Below are 26,290 nucleotides of genomic sequence, written 5' to 3'. Positions count from 1 at the left end.
GTCAAGTCATTAGTTTGAATACGATCATCTCAAACAAAAAAAAAAAAACAGTAAAATATTGACTTGTTTACACCTCAGCATTTTGTTGACATTGTACTGCATCACACAAGCATCTAACTTCGAAACTCGCTGCATATCCATGTTATTAAATTGCAGTGTGATGCTAAAAAAGATCTTAGAAATTGTGATAATAATTATGAATATCGATGTCTAATTCCTGACACCAACATAATACCCATACAGCCTTATACCTAACTAATTATTAACATCTGCGCAATGCATAACTAATTCCTAATATGAGCAAAATAATGATACAATCCTGGGCCTAACTAATTCCTAACATCTACAAAATAATCATACCATCCTAGGCCAAACGAATCCCTAATATCAGCAAAGTAATGATACAATCTTAGGCTTTACTAATTCCCAACATCAGCAAAATAATGATACAGTCCTAGGCCAAACGTATTCCTAACACCAGTAACATAATTATAATAGTCCTATGCCTAATTCATAACATCAACAAAATAATCATAGAGAATAAAGCCTAACTAATTCCTAACATCAGCAACATAATTGTAATAGTCATATGCCTAATTCATAACACCAACAAAATGACCATATAATCCAAGACCTAATTCCAACCATCATCAAAATAATCATATAGTCCTAGACCTAATTCATAACACCAACAAAATAACCATATAGTCCCAGACCTAATTTCAACCATCAACAAAATAACCATATAGTCCTAGACCTTATTCCAACCATCAACAAAATGACCATATAGTCCTAGACCTAATTCCAGCCATCAACAAAATAACCATATAGTCCTAGACCTAATTCCAACCATCAACAAAATGACCATATAGTCCTAGACCTAATTCCAACCATCAACAAAATAACCATATAGTCCTAGACCTTATTCCAACCATCAACAAAATGACCATATAGTCCTAGACCTAATTCCAGCCATCAACAAAATAACCATATAGTCCTAGACCTAATTCCAACCATCAACAAAATGACCATATAGTCCTAGACCTAATTCCAACCATCAACAAAATAACCATATAGTCCTAGACCTAATTCCAACCATCAACAAACATATAGTCATAGACCTAATTCCAAAAATCAGCAACATAACCATATAGTCCTAGACCTAATTCCAACCATCAACAAAATGACCATATAGTCCTAGACCTAATTCCAACCATCAACAAAATAACCATATAGTCCTAGACCTAATTCCAACCATCAACAAAATAACCATATCATCCTAGACCTAATTCCAACCATCAACAAAATAACCATATAGTCCTAGACATAATTCCAACCATCAGCAAAATAACCATATCATCCTAGACCTAATTCCAACCATCAACAAAATAACCATATAGTCCTAGACCTAATTTCAACCATCAACAAAATAACCATACAGTCCTAGACCTAATTCCAACCATCAGCAAAATAACCATATCATCCTAGAACTAATTCCAACCATCAACAAAATAACCATATAGTCCTAGACCTAATTCCAACCATCAGCAAAATAACCATATCATCCTAGACCTAATTCCAACCATCAACAAAATAACCATATAGTCCTAGACCTAATTTCAAACATCAACAAAATAACCATACAGTCCTAGACCTAATTCCAACCGTCAACAAAATAACCATACAGTCCTAGACCTAATTCCAACCATCAATAAAATGACCATATAGTCCTAGACCTAATTCCAACCATCAATAAAATAACCATATAGTCCTAGACCTAATTCCAACCATCAACAAAATAACCATATAGTCCTAGACCTAATTCCAACCGTCAACAAAATGACCATACAGTCCTAGACCTAATTCCAACCGTCAACAAAATAACCATACAGTCCTAGACCTAATTCATAACACCAACAAAATAACCATATAGTCTTAGACCGAATTCCAACCATCAACAAAATAACCATATAGTCCTAGACCTAATTCCAACCATCAACAAAATAACCATATAGTCCTAGACCTAATTCATAACACCAACAAAATAACCATATAGTCTTAGACCGAATTCCAACCATCAACAAAATAACCATATAGTCCTAGACCTAATTCCAACCATCAATAAAATAACCATATAGTCCAAGACCGAATTCCAACCATCAACAAAATAACCATATAGTCCTAGACCTAATTCCAACCATCAGCAAAAAAAATATAGTCCTAGACCTAATTCATAACACCAACAAAATAACCATATAGTCTTAGACCGAATTCCAACCATCAACAAAATAACCATATAGTCCTAGACCTAATTCCAACCATCAACAAAATAACCATATAGTCCTAGACCTAATTCATAACACCAACAAAATAACCATATAGTCCTAGACCTAATTACAACCATCAGCAAAATAACCGTATAGTCCTAGACCTAATTCCAACCATCGGCAAAAAATATAGTCCTAGACCTAATTCATAACACCAACAAAATAACCATATAGTCCTAGACCTAATTCCAACCATCAACAGAATAACAATATAGTCCTAGACCTAATTCCAACCATCAGCAAAAATAATATAGTCCTAGACCTAATTCATAACACCAACAAAATAACCATATAGTCCTAGACCTAATTCCAACCATCAACAGAATAACAATATAGTCCTAGACCTAATTCCAACCATCAGCAAAAATAATATAGTCCTAGACCTAATTCATAACACCAACAAAATAACCATATAGTCCTACACCTAATTCAAACCATCAACAAAATAACCATATAGTCCTAGACCTAATTCCAACCATCAACAAAATGACCATATAGTCCTAGACCTAATTCCAACCATCAACAAAATGACCATATAGTCCTAGACCTAATTTCAACCATCAACAAAATGACCATATAGTCCTAGACCTAATTCCAACCATCAGCAAAATGACCATATAGTCCTAGACCTAATTCCAACCATCAGCTACATAACCATATAGTCCTAGACCGAATTCCAACCATTAACAAAATGACCATATAGTCCCAGACCTAATTCCAACCATCAACAAAATGACCATATAGTCCTAGACCTAATTCCAACCATCAACAAAATGACCATATAGTCCTAGACCTAATTCCAACCATCAGCAAAATGACCATATAGTCCAAGACCTAATTCCAACCATCAGCTACATAACCATATAGTCCTAGACCTAATTCCAACCATCAACAAAATGACCATATAGTCCTAGACCTAATTCCAACCATCAACAAAATGACCATATAGTCCTAGACCTAATTCCAACCATCAACAAAATGACCATATAGTCCTAGACCTAATTCCAACCATGAACAAAATGACCATATAGTCCTAGACCTAATTCCAACCATCAACAAAATGGCCATATAGTCCTAGACCTAATTCCAACCATCAATAAAATAACCATATAGTCCTAGACCTAATTCCAACCATCAACAAAATAACCATATAGTCCTAGACCTAATTCATAACACCAACAAAATAACCATATAGTCCTAGACCTAATTACAACCATCAGCAAAATAACCGTATAGTCCTAGACCTAATTCCAACCATCGGCAAAAAATATAGTCCTAGACCTAATTCATAACACCAACAAACTAACCATATAGTCCTAGACCTAATTCCAACCATCAACAGAATAACAATATAGTCCTAGACCTAATTCCAACCATCAGCAAAAATAATATAGTCCTAGACCTAATTCATAACACCAACAAAATAACCATATAGTCCTAGACCTAATTCCAACCATCAACAGAATAACAATATAGTCCTAGACCTAATTCCAACCATCAGCAAAAATAATATAGTCCTAGACCTAATTCATAACACCAACAAAATAACCATATAGTCCTACACCTAATTCAAACCATCAACAAAATAACCATATAGTCCTAGACCTAATTCCAACCATCAACAAAATGACCATATAGTCCTAGACCTAATTCCAACCATCAACAAAATGACCATATAGTCCTAGACCTAATTTCAACCATCAACAAAATGACCATATAGTCCTAGACCTAATTCCAACCATCAGCAAAATGACCATATAGTCCTAGACCTAATTCCAACCATCAGCTACATAACCATATAGTCCTAGACCGAATTCCAACCATTAACAAAATGACCATATAGTCCTAGACCTAATTCCAACCATCAACAAAATGACCATATAGTCCTAGACCTAATTCCAACCATCAACAAAATGACCATATAGTCCTAGACCTAATTCCAACCATCAGCAAAATGACCATATAGTCCTAGACCTAATTCCAACCATCAGCTACATAACCATATAGTCCTAGACCTAATTCCAACCATCAACAAAATGACCATATAGTCCTAGACCTAATTCCAACCATCAACAAAATGACCATATAGTCCTAGACCTAATTCCAACCATGAACAAAATGACCATATAGTCCTAGACCTAATTCCAACCATCAACAAAATGACCATATAGTCCTAGACCTAATTCCAACCATCAGCAAAATGACCATATAGTCCTAGACCTAATTCCAACCATCAACAAAATGACCATATAGTCCTAGACCTAATTCCAACCATCAACAAAATGACCATATAGTCCTAGACCTAATTCCAACCATGAACAAAATGACCATATAGTCCTAGACCTAATTCCAACCATCAACAAAATGGCCATATAGTCCTAGACCTAATTCCAACCATCAATAAAATAACCATATAGTCCTAGACCTAATTCCAACCATCAACAAAATAACCATATAGTCCTAGACCTAATTCATAACACCAACAAAATAACCATATAGTCCTAGACCTAATTACAACCATCAGCAAAATAACCGTATAGTCCTAGACCTAATTCCAACCATCGGCAAAAAATATAGTCCTAGACCTAATTCATAACACCAACAAACTAACCATATAGTCCTAGACCTAATTCCAACCATCAACAGAATAACAATATAGTCCTAGACCTAATTCCAACCATCAGCAAAAATAATATAGTCCTAGACCTAATTCATAACACCAACAAAATAACCATATAGTCCTAGACCTAATTCCAACCATCAACAGAATAACAATATAGTCCTAGACCTAATTCCAACCATCAGCAAAAATAATATAGTCCTAGACCTAATTCATAACACCAACAAAATAACCATATAGTCCTACACCTAATTCAAACCATCAACAAAATAACCATATAGTCCTAGACCTAATTCCAACCATCAACAAAATGACCATATAGTCCTAGACCTAATTCCAACCATCAACAAAATGACCATATAGTCCTAGACCTAATTTCAACCATCAACAAAATGACCATATAGTCCTAGACCTAATTCCAACCATCAGCAAAATGACCATATAGTCCTAGACCTAATTCCAACCATCAGCTACATAACCATATAGTCCTAGACCGAATTCCAACCATTAACAAAATGACCATATAGTCCTAGACCTAATTCCAACCATCAACAAAATGACCATATAGTCCTAGACCTAATTCCAACCATCAACAAAATGACCATATAGTCCTAGACCTAATTCCAACCATCAGCAAAATGACCATATAGTCCTAGACCTAATTCCAACCATCAGCTACATAACCATATAGTCCTAGACCTAATTCCAACCATCAACAAAATGACCATATAGTCCTAGACCTAATTCCAACCATCAACAAAATGACCATATAGTCCTAGACCTAATTCCAACCATGAACAAAATGACCATATAGTCCTAGACCTAATTCCAACCATCAACAAAATGACCATATAGTCCTAGACCTAATTCCAACCATCAGCAAAATGACCATATAGTCCTAGACCTAATTCCAACCATCAAGAAAATGACCATATAGTCCTAGACCTAATTCCAACCATCAGCAAAATGACCATATAGTCCTAGACCTAATTCCAACCATCAGCAAAATGACCATATAGTCCTAGACCTAATTCCAACCATCAGCTACATAACCATATAGTCCTAGACCTAATTCCAACCATCAACAAAATGACCATATAGTCCTAGACCTAATTCCAACCATCAACAAAATGACCATATTGTCCTAGACCTAATTCCAACCATCAACAAAATGACCATATAGTCCTAGACCTAATTCCAACCATCAACAAAATGACCATATAGTCCTAGACCTAATTCCAACCATCAACAAAATGGCCATATAGTCCTAGACCTAATTCCAACCATCAACAAAATAACCATATAGTCCTAGACCTAATTCCAACCATCAACAAAATAACCGTATAGTCCTAGACCGAATTCCAACCATCAACAAAATAACCATATAGTCCTAGACCTAATTCCAATCATCAACAAAATGACCATATAGTCCTAGACCTAATTCCAACCATCAGCAAAATGATCATATAGTCCTAGACCTAATTCCAACCATCAGCTACATAACCATATAGTCCTAGACCGAATTCCAACCATCAACAAAATAACCATATAGTCCTAGACCTAATTCCAACCATCAACAAAATAACCATATAGTCCTAGACCTAATTCCAGCCATCAACAAAATAACCATATAATCCTAGACCTAATTACAACCGTCAACAAAATAACCATATAGTCCTAGACCTAATTCCAACCATCAATAAAATAATCATATAGTCCTAGACCTAATTCATAACACAAACAAAATAACCATATAGTGCTAGACCTGATTCCAACCATCAACAAAATAACCATGTAGTCCTAGACCTAATTGATAACATCAGCAAAATAATGATACATCTATGTACATAATTGTCACTTCGATTACAACAAAAATCAGGTTGAGCTGTAACTTTATTATTCTCAGCTTGATGATTTGTTATAAGTCTTGGAAGTTAGTGAACTCTGATTACCATCCATCAATATCGAAATTCAACATACATTAATTGTGTGATTTATAATAAGTACATTGAACATACATTGATTGTGTGATTTGATAATAAGTACATTTTGTAGAATTAATTTAATTCAGAAACTATAGATAACCACTGTATTTCTGCTTTGATTGGTTTCAGTTAGACAAGATGGTGCATTGATATATTGTGTATAAATGTAAGGTATTCATGTTAAGAGTTCCCCTGTCACACCTTGTAATAATGCTCAGATTTCATCTATCATTCATGATATTCGTATTAAGACTTCACCTATCATATCTGGGATTCATGAAAGGATTACATCTGTTGCACCAGGTATTCATTGAGACTTCGTCTATCAGGCCAAATGGAATGTGTTTAGTAGTGCAATTGTTTTAAAATTTGGGACAGTTGGACAGTACAGATTTTGTTTTTCTAACATTCTATCTATCTATCTATCTATCAATCTATCTATCTATCTATCTATCTATCTATCTATCTATCTATCTATATATATATATATATATATATATATATATATATATATATATATATATATACATACATATATATATATATCAGCAGATTTCATCAACAAAGCATTTACTTTTATGTAGGTCAAATTAAGATACAATTCAAGTTTATTCGATGTCACAGTGACTTGTGCATGACACATCTCTCCCATGCCACTATAAGATACAACAGAGACTAATGAGATGTCACAATGACTAGTGCAGCATACATCTCTACCACATCACTGCAAGATACAACTAGTCATATGTTGGTGTGATGTCACAGTGACTTGTGCATCACACATCTCTACCATGCCACTTTAAGATACAACCCAGACTAATGAGATGTCACAATGACTTGTGCAACATTCATCTCTATCATATCACTGCAAGATACAACCAGCCATATGTTGGTGTGATGTCACAGTGACATGTGCATCATACATCCCTACCATATCACTGTAAGGTACAACCCATATGTTGGTGTGATGTCACAGTGACTTGTGCATTACATCTCTACCATGCCACTTTAAGATACAACCCAGACTAATGAGATGTCACAATGACTTATGCAACATACATCTCTACCATATCACTGCAAGATACAACCAGTCATATATTGGTGTGATGTCACAGTGATTTGTGCATGACAAATCTCTACCATATCACTGTAAGATATAACCCATCATGGGTGGATGTGATGTTACAGATCAAACAAAACATTAAATGATTTATACCTTCAAGTTGTGCTCTAACTGCTGCAGATATACTAGTTATGTAGAATGTTGTTATGGACTTAAACCATTATCACAGCATGATACAACCCATCATGTGTTGAATGTTGTCATGCATTTCAACCATTATCACAGTATGATATAACCCATCATGTGCTGAATGATGTATGCATTTCAACATTTTCACGGTATTGTATCACACACCATGTTTAGAATGTTGTCATGCATTTCAACCATTATTACAGTATGATATAGCCCATCATGTGCTGAATGCTGTATGCATTTCAACATTTTCACGGTATTGTATCACACACCATGTTTAGAATGTTGTCATGCATTTCAACCATTATTACAGTATGATATAGCCCATCATGTGCAAAATGCTGTCATGCATTTCAACCAGTATCACAGTATGATATCACCCATCATGTGTAGAATGCTGTTATGCATTTAAACCATTATCACAGTATGATATCACACATCATGTGTAGAATGCTGTCATGCATTTCAACCATTATCACAGTATGATATCACACATTTTATGTAGAATGCAATGCGCTCGTGCATTTCAACCATTATCACAATATGATACAACCCATCATGTATACAATGCTGTCATGCTTTTTAACCATTATTGTGAATTTTCTTGTACATGAGAATGCTGCCTGAGTCCTTTAGTTTTATTGTACAGCAGAATGGGACATAGGTCTATGAAGATTCTTGAACAGGAGAATGGTGAATGGGCCTATGAAGTTTCTTGTATGGGAGAATGGTGCATGGGCCTATGAACTTTCTTGAACTGGAAAATGTTGCATGTCCTTTGAATTTTCCTGTACAGGAGAATGCTGCATGGGCCTTTTAATTCTCTTGTACAGCAGAATGGTACATGGGTCCGTGAACTTTCTTGTACAGGAGAATGGTGAATGGGCCTATGAACTTTTATACGAGAGAATGGGGCATGAGCCTATGCTGTAATAGTAGACAAGATAGTATGCGAAAGTAAATATTACGTTAAAATTAGTGTCGTTTCTGCATACTCAGAATAATATCATACATTTTTTATATGGTTTGAACCTTTGACTTTTTTTCGTAATTGGTCGCCATCAAATAAGCCTGCATGTGTGTGATGATTTCTAATTAAAATATCGCAGTTTTGACTTTACTTTGTTGAATGCTGATTTTAAAATTCATCTTCCATATTTTGTTTCTATTTTCAGACACTACAATTCCTGTGGAGATTCTTCGTATGGATAATGAATCACTAAAGTTGTACAAAAAGGCTCTTCAGGATGGAAAGGAGAAGGTATATAACATTAGAGTCATGGTGGTTGGTCCGTTTGGAGTTGGAAAGACAACATTAACAAAGCGCCTCCTTGGGCAGCAAGTCGATATATCTGAGAGGAAAAGCACAGAAGGAATCAATGTGTATAAACATTGTTGCAAAATTGATCTGGACACAGGGGAATGGACAGTACAGTGTGCAGGTAGGCTGTCATTATCCCTAAGCTTCATTACAACTACTGCGCAATACAGTATTAGTTAACATAACATATACAACAGGATTTAGAAAAACAAACAAAATAAAATTACAAAAAAAGAAAGGTGTTAGGTTTGCTTGGACTTCAGGGTCAGATCTTGAAAATGATTGAGATCCATGTGACATTTGTGATGGATGTTACACAAGGGTCAGGTCTTGAAAATGCTTGAGATCCATGTGACATTTATGATGGATGTTACACAAGAGTAAGATCTTGAAAATGCTTCAGATCCATATGCCATATATTGGTGTTGGGATGTTACACAAGGGTCAGATCTTGAAAATGCTAGAGATCCATGTGACATTTCTGATGGATGTTACACAAGGGTCGAATCTTGAAAATTCTTGAGATCCATATGATATATTTGTAATGGATGATACGTAATGGTCAGATCTTGAAAATGATTTAGATCCAGGTGATTATTTGTAATGGATGGTACATAATGGTAAGATCTTGAAAATGCCTGAGATCCATATGACATATTTGTAATGGATGGTACATAATGGTCAAATCTTGAAAATGCTTGAGATCGAGGTGACATATTTGCAATAGATGGTACATAATGGTCATATCTTGAAAATACTAGAGATCCAGGTGACATATTTGTAATAGATGGTACATAATGGACAAGTCTTGAAAATGCTTGAGAGCCATTGACTTATTGGTGTTGTGAAGATGGTTTTATCTTGAAAATGCATGAGATTCCTATGAGATATAATGTGTTGGGATGTTATGCCAGGGTTATATCTTCAAAATGCATGAGATTCATATGAGATATAATGTGTTGGGATGCTAAGCCAGGGTCATATTTTAAATGCATGAGATTCATATGAGATATGAAGTGTTAGGGTGTTATGCCAGGGTTATATCTTGAGAATGCATGAGATTCATATGAGATATAATGTGTTGCGATGTTACGTCAGGGTTATATCTTGAAATTTAATGAGATTAATATGAGATATAGTGTGTTGGCATGTTACGCCAAGATCAAATCTTGAAAATGTTGGAGATTCATACGATATAAATTGGTGTGTGGCAGACATGCCTACTGTCCCGTAATTTGTGTATTGGTCCCTCAAAATGGACATATTTGCCTTAGCCTCCTGCAAATATGCATTTAGTGTTGACAATCAGCAAAATTGTTGATGAGAAATTCTCATGTCACCGAACGGTAAACAGGAAATTTTCAACATGGAAACAGCAAGTGCAACCACTGCGTGTCTTGAGTGATTCAGATCTGCCAGTCAACATTCACATATTCTTCTTTTAGATTTTGTTTTCAATTGTTTTTGATTCTGAAAAAAATCGTGACTTCTAAAAATCAATAATATATCAAGGAAAGTTATCAAAACCTGCATCAAAAAGATGCTCACCAATATTTTCATAAAGAATTCGCAGAGTATGAATTCATAAAACAGGAAATATTACAGATACCAATGCGTTCTGTAGCATCTGCATTGTGAATTTTCAATTAAGTTAGGAGGAATGTTTGATATACGCTGATATGTTTCAGAAAAAAGACATTTTGACCTTGAAAAGAAGTTAAATACTTAACGAACATTTTCATACTGTTGATTCTAGTATGAATGCCCACGTCTGATGTAATTAGAGCTGAAAATATGGTAGTAGATAATATCACTGAGCTCAGTCTGCTGATGAGTGCACTTGATAATTTTCAAAGGCTTTTAAAATTGTGTTTAGTTACTCAGACATTGCGAAGCATTTTCAGTGTGGTAGATCAAAAAGAACTGATAAGTTAAAGAATTAGTGGCCAGTACTACTAATATAAATTAGCTGAAGGAATGCAGAATTGCATGTTCATCTGTTTATACAAACAGAAGCAATGATCGAGTAAACTAAAGATCTTTCCTCTTGTTATCAGAACTGTTGATCTGTTATCATCATCAGTAACATTGGCTATCCTCTCAATCCCTGTTTATGAAAGCTTTGCAACAGATGAAGAAATATTCGATCCAATACAGAATGAACTGAAGGTTCATGATATTCCTTGTAAGCATTGCTTAGCTCTAGGGTCAGACACTGTCCCAGTGATGGCTGGGAAGGACAGATGAGTGTATGGATTTATGATTTAAGAGCGACCCAATTTGTCTCTTTCAGACTGTATGTGTCACCTGATATGTTTACTGCTGAAAAAGGTGCTGCATGTCTTTTGTTAGATGTTGAACGGTTTTTGATTAATGCATACTATTATTTAGACGTATGCAGTAAACAGCATGTAGTGCTCAAAGATATGTTGATTCTACAAGATACAAAAACAAATAAAATTCTAAAAACGCATCACAACTAGATGGCTTAGCATTAAAAGGTGCATACAAAGACTTCTGGACAAATGGGACCCTCATTTGCATGAATTTTTCAAACAGCAAGAGAAGTCGGCATCATCCAAATCTGGAAAAAAATGAGTAAGTAAGCTGAGGAGCCTTCTTTTCTCCAATAAATCGCCTTTTGTTTCTTTTGTTGGTAGATGCTCTAAAGCCGTTTGATATAGAGCTACAGTGTGCTACCATTAATACATGCGCTAAAAAGACGTCTTGTCAAGCTTCTTAAAACCATCCCTTTGCAGTTTAGAGCCTTTGATAATGTGACTACAGAGCTACAGTGTGCTACCATTAATAAAGTCGCTAAAAAGACGTCTTGACAAGCTTCTTAAAACCATCCTTTTTGCAGTTTACGAAGCTTTCAGCTATGCTTTAACAGTCTACAGCAGAAGTACAGTTTGATTTTCAACACCATCAGAAAGAGGATAAAGATCTTTTGATTGGACATTTTTCAACAGTATATTGCTAGAAAAGATGAGTTCCACCTGAGAGAAAAGAGGCTACAAGATGTTTATGATGGGGCAAAACAATTTTTTGAAACAGCAGCAAAATACGGAGACAAGTTCCAACATAAAGATGATTTATTAAAGCATGCTGAAATGTTGGATCCAGCATTGCAACTCGAAGATAAAATGGCATCTTTGGATAATTTCTTGAAATTATTTTCAGTATAATTGCCTGAGAAAATGACGGTAGCAGATATGAAATTGGAACTGGCACATCAGTTGACAGATAATCAGTCATGTCTGAGAAACAGAATCAATGAAACCTGGCTTGCTGTCAGCTAGTTCAAGGAAGATGGATCAGCTGTCTTCAAAATATTGCCAAAAATAATGCTTCGAACAATGAAACCTCATTCATCTGCACATTGAGCAAGTTTTCTCCCTAGTGAGATAAATCAAACAGATTTCGTGAGTAAATTGAGTTTAGGGACTGTATAGGCACTTTTAATGTAAAAAAGTAGGCCAGGGACAGCTTCAGATGGGATATACAATAAAAATGAACTGCAGGACCTGAAAAGTGCATAATACAGGTCCCTAATCTTGAATTGAATAAACCTGGACTTGAATTTTGTATATTTGTATATACTATAAATAGGTGGGTACTGGGTTTTATATAAAAACATTTACTGTAAACATAACTTATTGGTATTTAGTGATGTTTTTAAAGAATGTGTTGTGTTTATTCATGCTAACATTTGTGTCCCTCATTTTGTTGGGTAGTATCCCTCAAAAGCATTTTCCGGGGTAGGCATGTCTGATGTGGATGTTATGCCAGGGTCAGATCTTGAACATGCTTCATAGGATGTATATTGGATCTGGAATTTTACATCAGTTTAAATCTTGATAATGGTTAAGGTGCATATAACATATATTGGTGTTAGGCTGTTAGGTAAGGACACCTCTTGAAATGCTTGAGGTGCATGCAACATATTGGTGTTAGTATGTTACACAAGGAACACATCTTGAAATGCTTGAGGTGCATATAACATATATTGGTGTTAGGATGTTACACAAGGAACACATCTTGAAATGCTTGAGGTGCATATAACATATATTGGTGTTAGGATGTTACACAAGGAACACATCTTGAAATGCTTGAGGTGCATATAACATATATTGGTGTTAGAATTTTACATAAGGGACACATCTTGGAATGCTTGTGGTGCATATAACATATATTGGTACTAGACTGTTACATAAGGGACACATCTTGGAACGCTTGTGGTGCATATAACATATATTGGTGTTAGACTGTTACATAAGGGACATATCTTGAAATGCTTGTGGTGCATATAACATATATTGGTGCTAGACTGTTACATAAGGGACACATCTTGGAACGCTTGTGGTGCATATAACATATATTGGTGTTAGACTGTTACATAAGGGACACATCTTGGAATGCTTGTGGTGCATATAACATATATTGGTGCTAGACTGTTACATAAGGGACACATCTTGGAATGCTTGTGGTGCATATAACATATATTGGTGCTAGACTGTTACATAAGGGACACATTTTGGAATGCTTGTGGTGCATATAACATATATTGGTGTTACAATGTTATATAAGGGACACATCTTGGAATGCTTGTGGTGCATATAACATATATTGGTGTTAGACTGTTATATAAGGGACACATCTTGGAATGCTTGTGGTGCATATAACATATATTGGTGTTACAATGTTACATAAGGGACACATCTTGGAATGCTTGTGGTGCATATAACATATATTGGTGTTACAATGTTACATAAGGGACACATCTTGAAATGATTGAGATGCAGTTAACATATATTTGTTTTAGTATGTTACATAAGAGAAAATCTTGAAATGCATGAGGTGCATATAATAATTGGTGTTAGAATGTTACATAAGGGACACATCTTGAAATGCTTGTGGTGCATATAACATATATTGGTGCTAGACTGTTACATAAGGGACACATCTTGGAACGCTTGTGGTGCATATAACATATATTGGTGTTAGACTGTTACATAAGGGACACATCTTGGAATGCTTGTGGTGCATATAACATATATTGGTGCTAGACTGTTACATAAGGGACACATCTTGGAATGCTTGTGGTGCATATAACATATATTGGTGCTAGACTGTTACATAAGGGACACATTTTGGAATGCTTGTGGTGCATATAACATATATTGGTGTTACAATGTTATATAAGGGACACATCTTGGAATGCTTGTGGTGCATATAACATATATTGGTGTTAGACTGTTATATAAGGGACACATCTTGGAATGCTTGTGGTGCATATAACATATATTGGTGTTACAATGTTACATAAGGGACACATCTTGGAATGCTTCTGGTGCATATAACATATATTGGTGTTACAATGTTACATAAGGGACACATCTTGGAATGCTTGTGGTGCATATAACATATATTGGTGTTAGGATTTTGCAGAAGGGAAAAGTCTTGAAATGCTTGAGGTGTATATAATATATCACTCGCACTTACCGATAACTGCCATCTAACCTCTGATAGAATGACGTGTCTCTCTGTGAAGTTGTGGACTGTTATACATACCTGTTATAACATTATTTTCTCTGTGTAAAGTCAGAATGGTTTACAGACATGTTATATCATAGAATGTACCGTGTACCTGTATAAAGTCATGGAATGGAGTACATATATGTAAGAACATAAAAAATACTTTACCTGTGCAAAGTCATATAATGATTGTTTTCATAGCTGAGTTTCTATTTTATTCACATTAATTAGATCAATATAAGACACACCTATAATTTAACCAAGAAAGATGGTTTCAATGAAGAAAGTTGATCACTATAAACACATGGTTAGCATCTTGAAACTGAACACTCCGCCATTCACGTACAGCCACATGGAAATTAGCCTGGATAGTAACTAAACGAAATGACGAACTAACAAGAGGTAATTAAATGTGTTAAATACATTTTCATTTGATCTAAGCCATTGTTCTTCTGTAATTAACATTTACTACAGACCATGCAATTCTCTCTTTTTCTCTCTTCATTTGGATGAATGTTTTAACACTTTGAGCATTGACAAGGCTCGTAAATAACATTAGCTCACTCTCTCTATCTTTCTTTCTTCATTTGGTTGATTGGAGTCATTGTGTCACTTTGTGCATTGACAAGGCCTATAAACAAACATAACTCTTTCTCTCTCTCTCTTCATTTGGTCATTTTGAACTAACCTTTACCATCTTTCTTAGATCCATAGGTATTGTTGTATGATACAAGTGAAAGTTATCTACCCTCATCTTTACATGGAATTTTGCCTGTATTGTTATGATGAACCATATTCTTGTAGGTTACATGGTGCAAGTCCAGTATTAAGGTCTTCATTCAGTCTAATTTAGTTTTCTCATTTACTCGACATGCATGCATATTTTGTCCCTTATGCATGGGGGCAATGGAGAGCAGAAAGGATTGCGATGAAATAGTGTACCACATTGAATTCATTTGGACAACAAGGATTACTAATACCTTTTATCGTTATTTAAGTAAGTCATTAATGATTAATGAGTGGAAATTCATCATTGACATATAATTTTAGAATCCACGGCACAGAGTTGAAAGACGTTTATATGCGCATATTATTGTATCTTGGGCAGATCACATATTAATATATTAGTAGTATTGTTATATGAACGTGCTTTATACTAACACTTTGAAAGCCATTTTATTTTTCAATACAAAATGTTGGAGACCATATTGTTGGTCTGCATTATAATATAGCTATAATTTGTAATGATCACATTATCTATTAATGAATGGGATTTTTATTGTGAAAAGTAAGTGATTGCTTTTGAGATTGCATCTAGACTTGCAGAATGCTATTTTAATGCAGAATGCAACTTTCAACACGCACAGTTTGGTGAGAATCGTATTATGAAAATGCATAACTTGGGAGGCTAAAAGAATGGAACCTGTCTGAAAATAATTTGGAATCATGATTAAAACCTTGGATTCTTCAGGGAAAAAGTGCATTGTTACATGTGTATATTGTAACACACCATGTTTTATATATCCAAAAGACCAGAGTTCAAGACTTACAAGTTTTATAAATTATAAATGTGATATAGAACATGCTTTTCAATCTCACATAGTGACTTTACATCAACACAGTGTCACAACACTATCACTTTCTAATATTATTGAGCAGTCTTATTTGTCTAAATGCAAAAAAGACAACGTTATAATACACCATATTATGGTGAAATCTACTCTGTTGTTAAATTTGTGTATAGTAACAGCTAAATTTATTAGATTGACTGAATAACATTCTGACATAGTAGCATGATTTCAATGAAATTTGTTTTTGGTACTCGTATACTTAAGCACTGTAGTGGGAGATTGCAGCGGCTTTATAAAGAATTACAATATAATAATTATACAATATTTAAACTCAATAGCAATCATGTAATAAATCTACTTAAAATTTCTCGTAACAATTTGATTCAGGTTTGGGATTTTTAAAGTGGCAAAGTTAATTTTGGTTATGTAAACAAAATATAATTGATGGTTTTAGAGTACAAGGCTGAAATTCTTTCCTGCTTCGATGTTCATACTTTGCCTCTCTGAGAGCTATCTGCCAGTGCACTGTCTGCACTCATGTTTATAGACTCCTATTCTCGTCACATGACCTTAGTTAGCCGATCAATGTTTGTCCTTATCAGGGCTAGCCATGGCGGTAACCATGTCAACTGTTCAAACTGTATGAAAAATCCCTCTGAACACAAAATTTAGACAGAATTAAGTTGTCCTCTCAATGTCCGTGGTGTTCATTTTTACTTGTAATTTTATTTGTATATTCATACATATGATTACATAGAACTGAACGAATCGGACAAGTGAATTTCGATGGGAATCGAGTGAGAGTACAATGTACTGCTGATGCAGTGAGTTATAATACGGTTAGATATAGTCTCCATCAGATGCATACTAGTTTGCTCATTAAAGCAAAATAACAGGTTCTACATAACCAAGAACTTATAATAATGAACAGTAACATTAGTTCTAACTTATTTTGACAAACGTCTGACACGATAAATGTGATTCTTTGGCTGGGCACATTGATTCTATCACTATTCTGCATCTCTGCTGTTTTGGTAACAAAACTCCACCGGATGATTGAAGTCATTAATGTATGGACTAAAATCATGCTTCTTGCTTTGACATTCCAAAATTATGAAAGGTAAGATAATTCATCTCCAAACTATTCATGTGAAATTTCAGCACGACACACGCGTGGTCCAACATGGAAATTAATATGGCACAATAACTGCTAACAAACAAACTTCTTTCCACTGAATGTTGATATCCCAGGGCTTGTAGAACTGTTGATATTTTAAGATGAATACCTTAACTTATTCATTAATACTCATGACAACAGAGTAAGGTTTTATACTTGCAATTATTATAAAACACCAAGTACATGTTTATAAGAGATGCAGATGGCGATCTAAACAAGGGTGGTGGGTGTCATACGCTCAGGAATGGAAGATGCAATTCACAAGTGGTAGAGGTTTTCAGAGACAGATAAAAATGACATGATCAAATATGCTAAAGTCTTGTAGGTCAAACATCATCTCATATCTCAATGTTTGACATCAAATAATTTTTACACATTAACTGGACAATATTTGTGCATGAAAAACTCCATTCACAATGCCATTAAGGTATTACAGTATATTGAACTGCCTCATGTTTTTCTGACTTTGTTTCATGTTTCTAAAATTATCATTATTAGTCTTACAACAGGAAAGAGTGCCTAATATTTTGGTTGCTGAGTTAGGTATTACACTATGTGCCTAAAGTTTTAGGTACTTATCATTTCAAGCTTGGTTGCCTTGTTCATTCAAAGCAGAATGTGTCCTATTCACTATTACTCCTGTTTTCAGATACAGAACAGGATTATCAACTTCAGCGCCTTGCCAGAGTCTTGATTGAGAAACAGTCAATGAATACCAGGTTTGCGGATGAGAAGGAGGTTGTAATCCCATCTCAAGGTGAGAGAACTTCGGATGGCAGTGCATGTGTAGACAAAGAACAAGTTATAAGCCATCCTCAAGAAGTAAGATCTCTTGAAAACAAAGAAAGTGTCGCGTACAAGGAACAAGTTAAAATGGATCCAGGAAATGACATGTTAATTCCTGGCAGCAATACAAATGTTACAGCTGATATACAAGTCATTATCCCTCCTCATGGGGAGATAAATCCAGACAGTAATACAAATGTTGCAGACAAGGAACAAGGTATTACCGATTCAATGAAGGAAATGTTAATTCCTGGCAGCAATACAAATGTTACAGCTGATATACAAGTCATTATCCCTCCTCAAGGGGAGATAAATCCAGACAGTAATACAAGTGTTGCAGACAAGGAACAAGGTAATATCGATTCAGTCAAGGAAATGTTGATTTCTGACAACAGTGCAAATGTTGTAGGGAATATACAATTCATCATCCCTCCACAAGGGGAGATAACTCCAGACAATGCTGCATATGTTGCAGACAAGGAACAAGTTAAAAAGGATCCAATGAGGGAAATGTTAAAATTATTGCGAGAAAATACTGATCAGTTAAAACAAGATAAAGGCCAAGTCTCACCGTTGTCTGTATGGGACTTTGCAGGGCAGTACGCATTTTATACAACACACCAGACATTCCTAACAAGTCGAGCTATATATCTCTTGGTTTCAGATGTCAGTGGAAAGGTTACTGATATTGTGGCTGATGAGTGTTTTTTTGATAGTGAAGGGGTAACAAAATGCAAAGTACATGGTGAGTCTGATTACATCTACCTAATGCAATTATAATTGTATTATTCTTAGTGTAATATTATACAGTAAAAGACATTCTGAGCACAGCTTTATCACACAATGGAACATAGACATAACAGATGATCAAAAACTACATTTGAAAGCATTCATTTTTGTTCATTTGTTGTTTCCAAGCCTACATTTGCATTAGTGTGACATAGCTGTCAACATCTTCCGATTTATAAGCAAGCCTCTCTATCCTCTTGTATTATTGAAAATCAGGGAGGGATCGAAATGCACTTGTCTTTATCTAGCTGAATATATATGCTCATTATTTAAGCTCAGGGGTGGGATAAATATTGTCTTTATCTAGCTCAATATATACCTTCATTAACGAACCTCGGGCAGGATCACGATACAGGCCTTTGCACACATTTGTTTTGTTGCTGCAAGATAGACAGTTATTGTCACAATCTAATAAACATGTCTTTGTTTGATTTTTTTTACGGAAATCATTAAACTTAAAAATAAAGTTTAATAATATTTTATTTATTTTCAGAACTGACTGATGTTTGGCTAAACTCAATACACTCATGTGCTGCATCCTCTGAGGCTGGCATCCCCCCTGTGATTTTGGTGGGAACACATGTGGATAAAATTACTCAGGTACAGCATTAAGCCAAATGTCAATATGTTGCAAAGTTTTTTGTTCCTACTGTTATATGTCTGCCACAAAGCATGATTCTAGGGATTTATTTCAAAGGTCAATAGACCTACCAACCATTAAGTTTGCTGTAAGTCTTACAAAAATAAAGTTTAAAATATTGACTTACATGCTAAAAAAGCAAACAAATTTAAATATGATTTAGTGCGACAACATCTGATTAATGGCAGGCCTGTGTTTGATTTTGATCCAGTTTTCATATTAGATTCAGTGGAATTAGCCAGGAACAGACTACCTTTTACCAGAGTACCTCCGACTCTTTAAACAGCACAAGGTTTGTGTTGAAAAACATTTGCATGATCATGAGTTTGCTTATTTGTTTTTATTTTTCACAAATGGTGTCCAACAAGTGACAGTTCTGAAAGAAATAACACTAAACCTCTTAAAACGTTTCAGTAGCACAAGCGAATAAAATGGAATAAATAGATTCTTCGGTAAAATACATTAAATGTAACATTTAGGTTTAGTGGACATCAGATGTTGATTTGAGTATGTCTCATGCTTGAGAGACAGATGAAGAGATTTTTAAGGACGAAGTCAAGCTGAGAGAAACAAAAAACCATTGAACTCAATAGGGTTTGGAACCATGTTTGATAAGCTGTACTGGAGGTAATTAAGGGTTTGGAAGCAAAGTTGAACTCCATAAAGTTTGGAAATATGGCTTGTCAAGTCAATTTTATAAACTTTTAGTTCAACGCAATGTTTACCATCAGTGTAGCAGTCCAGAATGACATACTTTGACTTTTCAATGCATGTTTCCCAGCTTGACAAAAGTGGTACATGATATTTTGTCACACCTTACTGAACACTGGACCAACTTAATGGAAGAAAACTCATCTGCCTTTCTGAGAAGGTTTCATTAGGGTTTACAGTTCTAGGTCAAAGTTACTGTATCCAAAATAATGAAAATGTTTTTTGCTCAATAACTTTAGTTCTAGACTATGTACAATGAGTAGTGTCTGTTGAGGGCTTGCACTGCTCTTAGGATATAGAAGAGGCATACTTTTTGAGGTCAAAGGTCAGTTATCTATGGCTCAAAGAAAAATGGGTTGTGCAGAATAAAGTTTGTCAAGAGCAAGTTCCTTGACCAAATTTTCTAGAGGCTTGCACTTAGGATAATAGAGAAACCTAAAGAGTCTGGGGTATAAACATTATAAGTCTTTGGCTATTTGCACAATAAATTTATTTTAGGACCAGATACTTTGAGCAAAAGGTCTGGGTCATCAGACTTCTTGTATACTGCAGGTGCCGTCATCGGGTTTGTGATGACAAAATTGATGGGAATTATGTAAGAAGGTTCGAGCAGGAAATACAAAATATTTCACAATATTATTTTACAATGATAAGATCATGCAACACAACGGCATATTGACACATACAAAAATAAAAAAAGTGGACCTTTGATAACATTCCTACAAAAATTAGTATGGAAATATTTCCTCAGAAGATCAATTGAACATGAAATACATATTCATTTTGAAATTTCATACTTCAGTAAATTCTTTCAGATTACTGGATAGGCATATTGTGTGGTTCCTGAGAAAAACAAACACTTTTAGATAAGGCCAACCAGTCTATGATCACTTGTGGAATTTATCAGTGGCAAACTTGCTTGATAGAGCTAGTTTGTTAAAGTAGTGGTAAATACTAAAGCCTATATGTTTTATGGGGAGGTGGGTATTCCCATGTATGAACTTGACACTAATGTATGCTATTTTATATTGGAAATCAATATATAAGTTGAAAACTAATTTAATGGTCACACCTAAATTTCATGCTGTTATTGCTTTGCCATTTATTTTTCCCGGTTGTGGTCCCCCTTCAAAGGTGAGAAGTTTCTAAAATTAGTGTTTTGAGGTCTAATAACAAAAATAAACACAGCCCCATTTCATTGACTAAGTCACTTCCGTCATTTGGAATGTCAGTATTCCTTTCAGCAGACTTGCTATATTAAAACCTCTGTTGTTTTCATTTCATTAAGTTGCATCTATGTCAGTCTTGCAATTTACTTGTAGCTCTTCTGCTCATATGGTATGGTATGTCATCCATTGTCAATTGTTGGTATATATGGTATGGTAGTATTGTCCATTGTCAATTGCTTGTCATATGGTATGGTTTGTCGTCCATTGTCAATTGTTGTTATATATGGTATGGTTTTTCATCTTTTGTCAGTTGTTGGTATCTTTGGTATGGATAGTCATACATAGTTGATTGTTGTTATATACGGTATGGATTGTCATCCAATGTCAGTTGTTGGTATATATGGTATGGATAGGCATCCATAGTTGATGGTTGGTATGTATGGTATGGATAGTCATCCATTGTCAATTGTTGGTATCTATGGCATGGATAGTCATACATAGTTGATTGTTGTTATATATGGTCATTCAATGTCAATTGTTGGTATGTATGGTATGGATAGTCATCTGTTGTAAATTCTTGGTATATATGGTATGGGTAGTCATCCATTGTCAATTGTTTGTATATATGGTATGGGTAGTCCATTGTCAATTGTTGGTATATATGGTATGGTTTATCATCCATTGTCAGTTGTTGGTATATATGGTATGGTTTTACATCCATTGTCAATTCTTGGTATATATCATCTATGTAGTCATCCGTTGTCAATTGTTGGTATATATGGCATGGTTTGTGATCCATTGTCAATTGTTGGTATATATGGTTTGGATAGTCATCCATTGTCAGTTGTTGATATACATGGTCTGGTTTGTCATCCCTCGTTAATTGTTGGTATTTATGGTATGGTTTGTCATCCATTGTAAATTGTTTGTATACATGGTATGGGTAGTCATCCATTGTCAATTGTTGGTCTATATGGTATGGGTAGTCATCCATTGTCAATTGTTGGTATATATATGGTATGGTTTGTCATCCATTGTCAATTGTTGCTATATATGCTATAGATAGTCATCCATTGTCAGTGGTTGGTATATATGGTATGGTTTGTCATCCATTGTCAGTGGTTGGTTTATGCAATGGTGATTACAGTATTCTTGTATCGACAAAAGTTGCTAGCAACTCCCTCTACTCTCTCATCGAGCTGTTAGCTAACATTTAAATCTTCTCAACCAGTTGCATCATTTCCTATGATGCAGCTGATGTGTATGGACCTTGTTGTTCCCAGTTTATCTTAGGAGATTGATATGTTTTGCAAATGAGCTTGATAGATCTTGTTTAATTTCTAGGACCAGAAACAATTGCCAGCTGAAGATATAGAGTTAGGGACACAGATAACATCTCCTGCAGTAGCGCAGTTCACACAGCCCACCACATCAATATCTGCTGCTGCATACACCAAAGAACAGGCCAGTGCCTCAACCATCTTTAGGTCTGTGAAGAAGATTTTTAAGTCAAGGAAACCAAAAGGGAGCATAGAGGCAACCCTATTCTCCAGCATGACAGGTAGGTATGTTGGATAATAAATGTTATAAATAAATATTTACAGCAGGTTGGTCCCGTACTCTCCAGAATTATGTCAGTTCTTCATTTATTTTCATTAAACTTGTTTATAGCAGTCTCGTCTTGAAAGTCAGATAAATTGCATTTTAAAATGTAGTAGGTTAAAGTGGTTAATTTTTTACAATCTGTCTGTTTATGGAACTACCAGAAAGTGTCTGTGTAAGGTAGGTGTGCAGCAAGTTTAAAAGACTCTTTAAAAGCCAGTGTTTATTGTTTGATACACATGTAATAATTCTGCTTAAGGGACCACTAAAATGACCATTCAAGGCAAGTCATATCTTAGTACAGGTATCCTTTAAGCGAGGCTTTTGATCCCTGGAGGTGCACTTCTACAATTGGTCTGCTTAATTGTCATTTATAAATGTCCAAGTCAAGTTTTCAATTAATACAAGTGACCTTTAAGATAGGTTTGACTGTAGTAGGAGAAAAGTACTCTGTCTAGGAGCATGGTTCGGTACATTGCATTATTCCATTTTGTAGCACTAAGTGAGTGTTTTGTAGACTAGTTAGACACTGACAAATAGTCAAACCCTTTTGGTCATGACTCACACATGCTAAACACTGTCCCACGGTGAATTCTACCCCCTTTATATGCCTTTTACAATCTGCAGGGAACTAATGGAGCAAGGATCTGGCTAGTCATTACAGCAGAAGTCGATATGTCTTTCAGTGACTGGGGCTCCACCAGTAATAGTCAAGTCTGAATGAAAATATGCACATGGCTGATGACTACCCACACTACTAAAATTAAATATCCTGTAAAGTTTCTTGTATTTTGTATTCTTTGTAGAGTGTCAAAAGGGGTTGGGGGTTGGAGGTTGGAGAGGAGTTGCTGAAATATTACTAGCCAAATGCCATTCCGCTGAAATTATAAAATTGACTAGTCATTGTTTCTGATTGTTTTTTTTCTGAGCTAAATGTAAAACAAAATACCCTGTCATTAATACAGATTTTAATAGTTTGACAAGACTGTTAAATTGATGGCAAACTAGATGAATTTGTTAGTTGCTGGTTTTTCATCAAAATAGTGACTGAGTATGAAACTTGGTGAGTGGAATGAAGGATACATTAAAGCATCATGGCCATAAAAACAGGTGTATTAGATGAAAAGAAAATATATGTGAATGTCATGGACACACTTAATCTGAAGTCTGAAGCTGTGCTCATGTGATGTTAAATTTCATTTCCTTGGGCTGGCAAACTGTTGTTAACGGTTTTATGTCTATTTCGGACAATGGTTTCAAAAATTTCAAAATTATTTTATGTTGCACATTCTACTAAATTTTGGAACACCAGGTATTGGTCAGTTCCACATTAATGGAGTTTATCATTGATACTGTGTACAATGTTAACTTTTTATGGTTAACATAACAATGTATCATTTTTGTTATTTATAAATTCAACACACGGCATTTGTTCCACTGCGTCAATGAAGTAACTTTTTTCTGTATTAAGAGTTAAGTAATCTGATTTCCCTACTGCTGTGTGTTATTTAGATCATTGGGTGTGTCATTTTGATAATTACTGCTGATAAATATCACAATGCCAGACGCTAGTTGCTGAGGAGCATATAGTTGTTCAGATCAAGTCAGCATGATATGTGGTTGCTAGAAAGAGAATATAGTATATTTGCCATTGTCACTTTTCTTGCATAATGCTTCAAACACAAGGACAGGCAGTCACCATTGACAGGTTAACACCAGTGGAGAAATTCAAGATGACATAAGTATAAAAATAATTCAGTGGTAATAAAAAAAACCAAAAAAACATTAAGTCAGATATACCCATCTGTGTTGCCACCATGTGTTTCATTTTATTAGTCAGAACTACGCAGTTTAAAGCAGTGCTCATTGTTCAAAAAGTTGTGTTTTACTGTTATTTTACATATGTTTCAACATTTTTGAATAGAGCAATTTCCTGTCATGCTTATAGCTTGCACATGGGAAAAGGAAGTAATAATTCTATCTATTTCATGGACAAAATGTACAAGGTGAGGGTCACTATGGCTCAAAGAAGAAAATGCATTCTGAAAAATAACTTCATTTTTCTTCCATCAACAGTTACTGAATGTTGACAATGGCTTGCTCTTGAGGTAGGGGAAATTACTCAATTTCAAGCAGAAAAAAGACACAGATTCATTCTAAGTAAAAGAGAAAATGCTTTATATATCAACTTGAGTTCTCCATAACCTGTAGTCCAAAATATTGTGGATGATATATACATGTGTGTGGAAGAACCCTTTTGATTTGGGGGTTTGAAAGCTCATAGGTGAAGATAATCATGACTGAAAAAGGGCAGATGTTGTCTCTGCAATAGCTCATCTTTTCCCCAACTACAGTTACCAGCATCAATGGATAGCTTTGACTATTTGTGGATAGCATGGACATGGGGTAAAGAGGAATCGAGTTGCTTTCAATGTCAGTGTTAAAGGTAAATGTGATTAAAACAAGCCGAATAAATGGTTCGCACACAATAACTCAAGTTCTTTACCATTTACAAATGTCAAACTGCTGAAGACTTAGAAATCATATATGAATCAACCTGTTTATCTTGGAGTCAATTGATCAAAGGTCAAGGTCTTTATGACAGAAATAATATAAGTATGAAATAATATCAAAATGGTTTCCACAATAACGTTAGCTCTGAAACAACTATGTGGATAGTGTGCAGTCGAAGTAGGAAAGAAGGCTTTCAACTTTGGTTTTAAAAAGAAATGACAGTCAGAGACTGAACGAAGAAAAATTGTTCTGTAAAATAACATTAGTCCTGCATCATAGACCTTA

The 26,290-nt window shown here is 35.0% G+C and overlaps 1 protein-coding gene across 1 annotated transcript in view; it reads left to right on the top strand.

The window, feature by feature from the left end:
* Nucleotides 1–26,290, top strand: part of LOC149772552 (uncharacterized) — a 187,124-nt gene that overhangs the window by 90,825 nt on the left and 70,009 nt on the right. Inside the window, exons 5-8 of the mRNA XM_089947671.1 lie at nt 9,363–9,629; nt 18,444–19,325; nt 19,863–19,969; nt 23,234–23,450. Of these exons, the coding sequence (XP_089803797.1) occupies nt 9,363–9,629; nt 18,444–19,325; nt 19,863–19,969; nt 23,234–23,450 (1,473 nt within the window). The remainder of the gene's footprint in view (nt 1–9,362; nt 9,630–18,443; nt 19,326–19,862; nt 19,970–23,233; nt 23,451–26,290) is intronic.

The sequence above is a fragment of the Sinohyriopsis cumingii genome, unplaced genomic scaffold, assembly GCF_028554795.1.
Source record: "Sinohyriopsis cumingii isolate HCF-2022 unplaced genomic scaffold, ASM2855479v2 utg001397l, whole genome shotgun sequence".
Classification (NCBI taxonomy): Eukaryota; Metazoa; Mollusca; class Bivalvia; order Unionida; family Unionidae; genus Sinohyriopsis; species Sinohyriopsis cumingii.
Note: the sequence above shows the minus strand (reverse complement) of the source record. Positions and strands in the feature narration are given on the sequence as shown.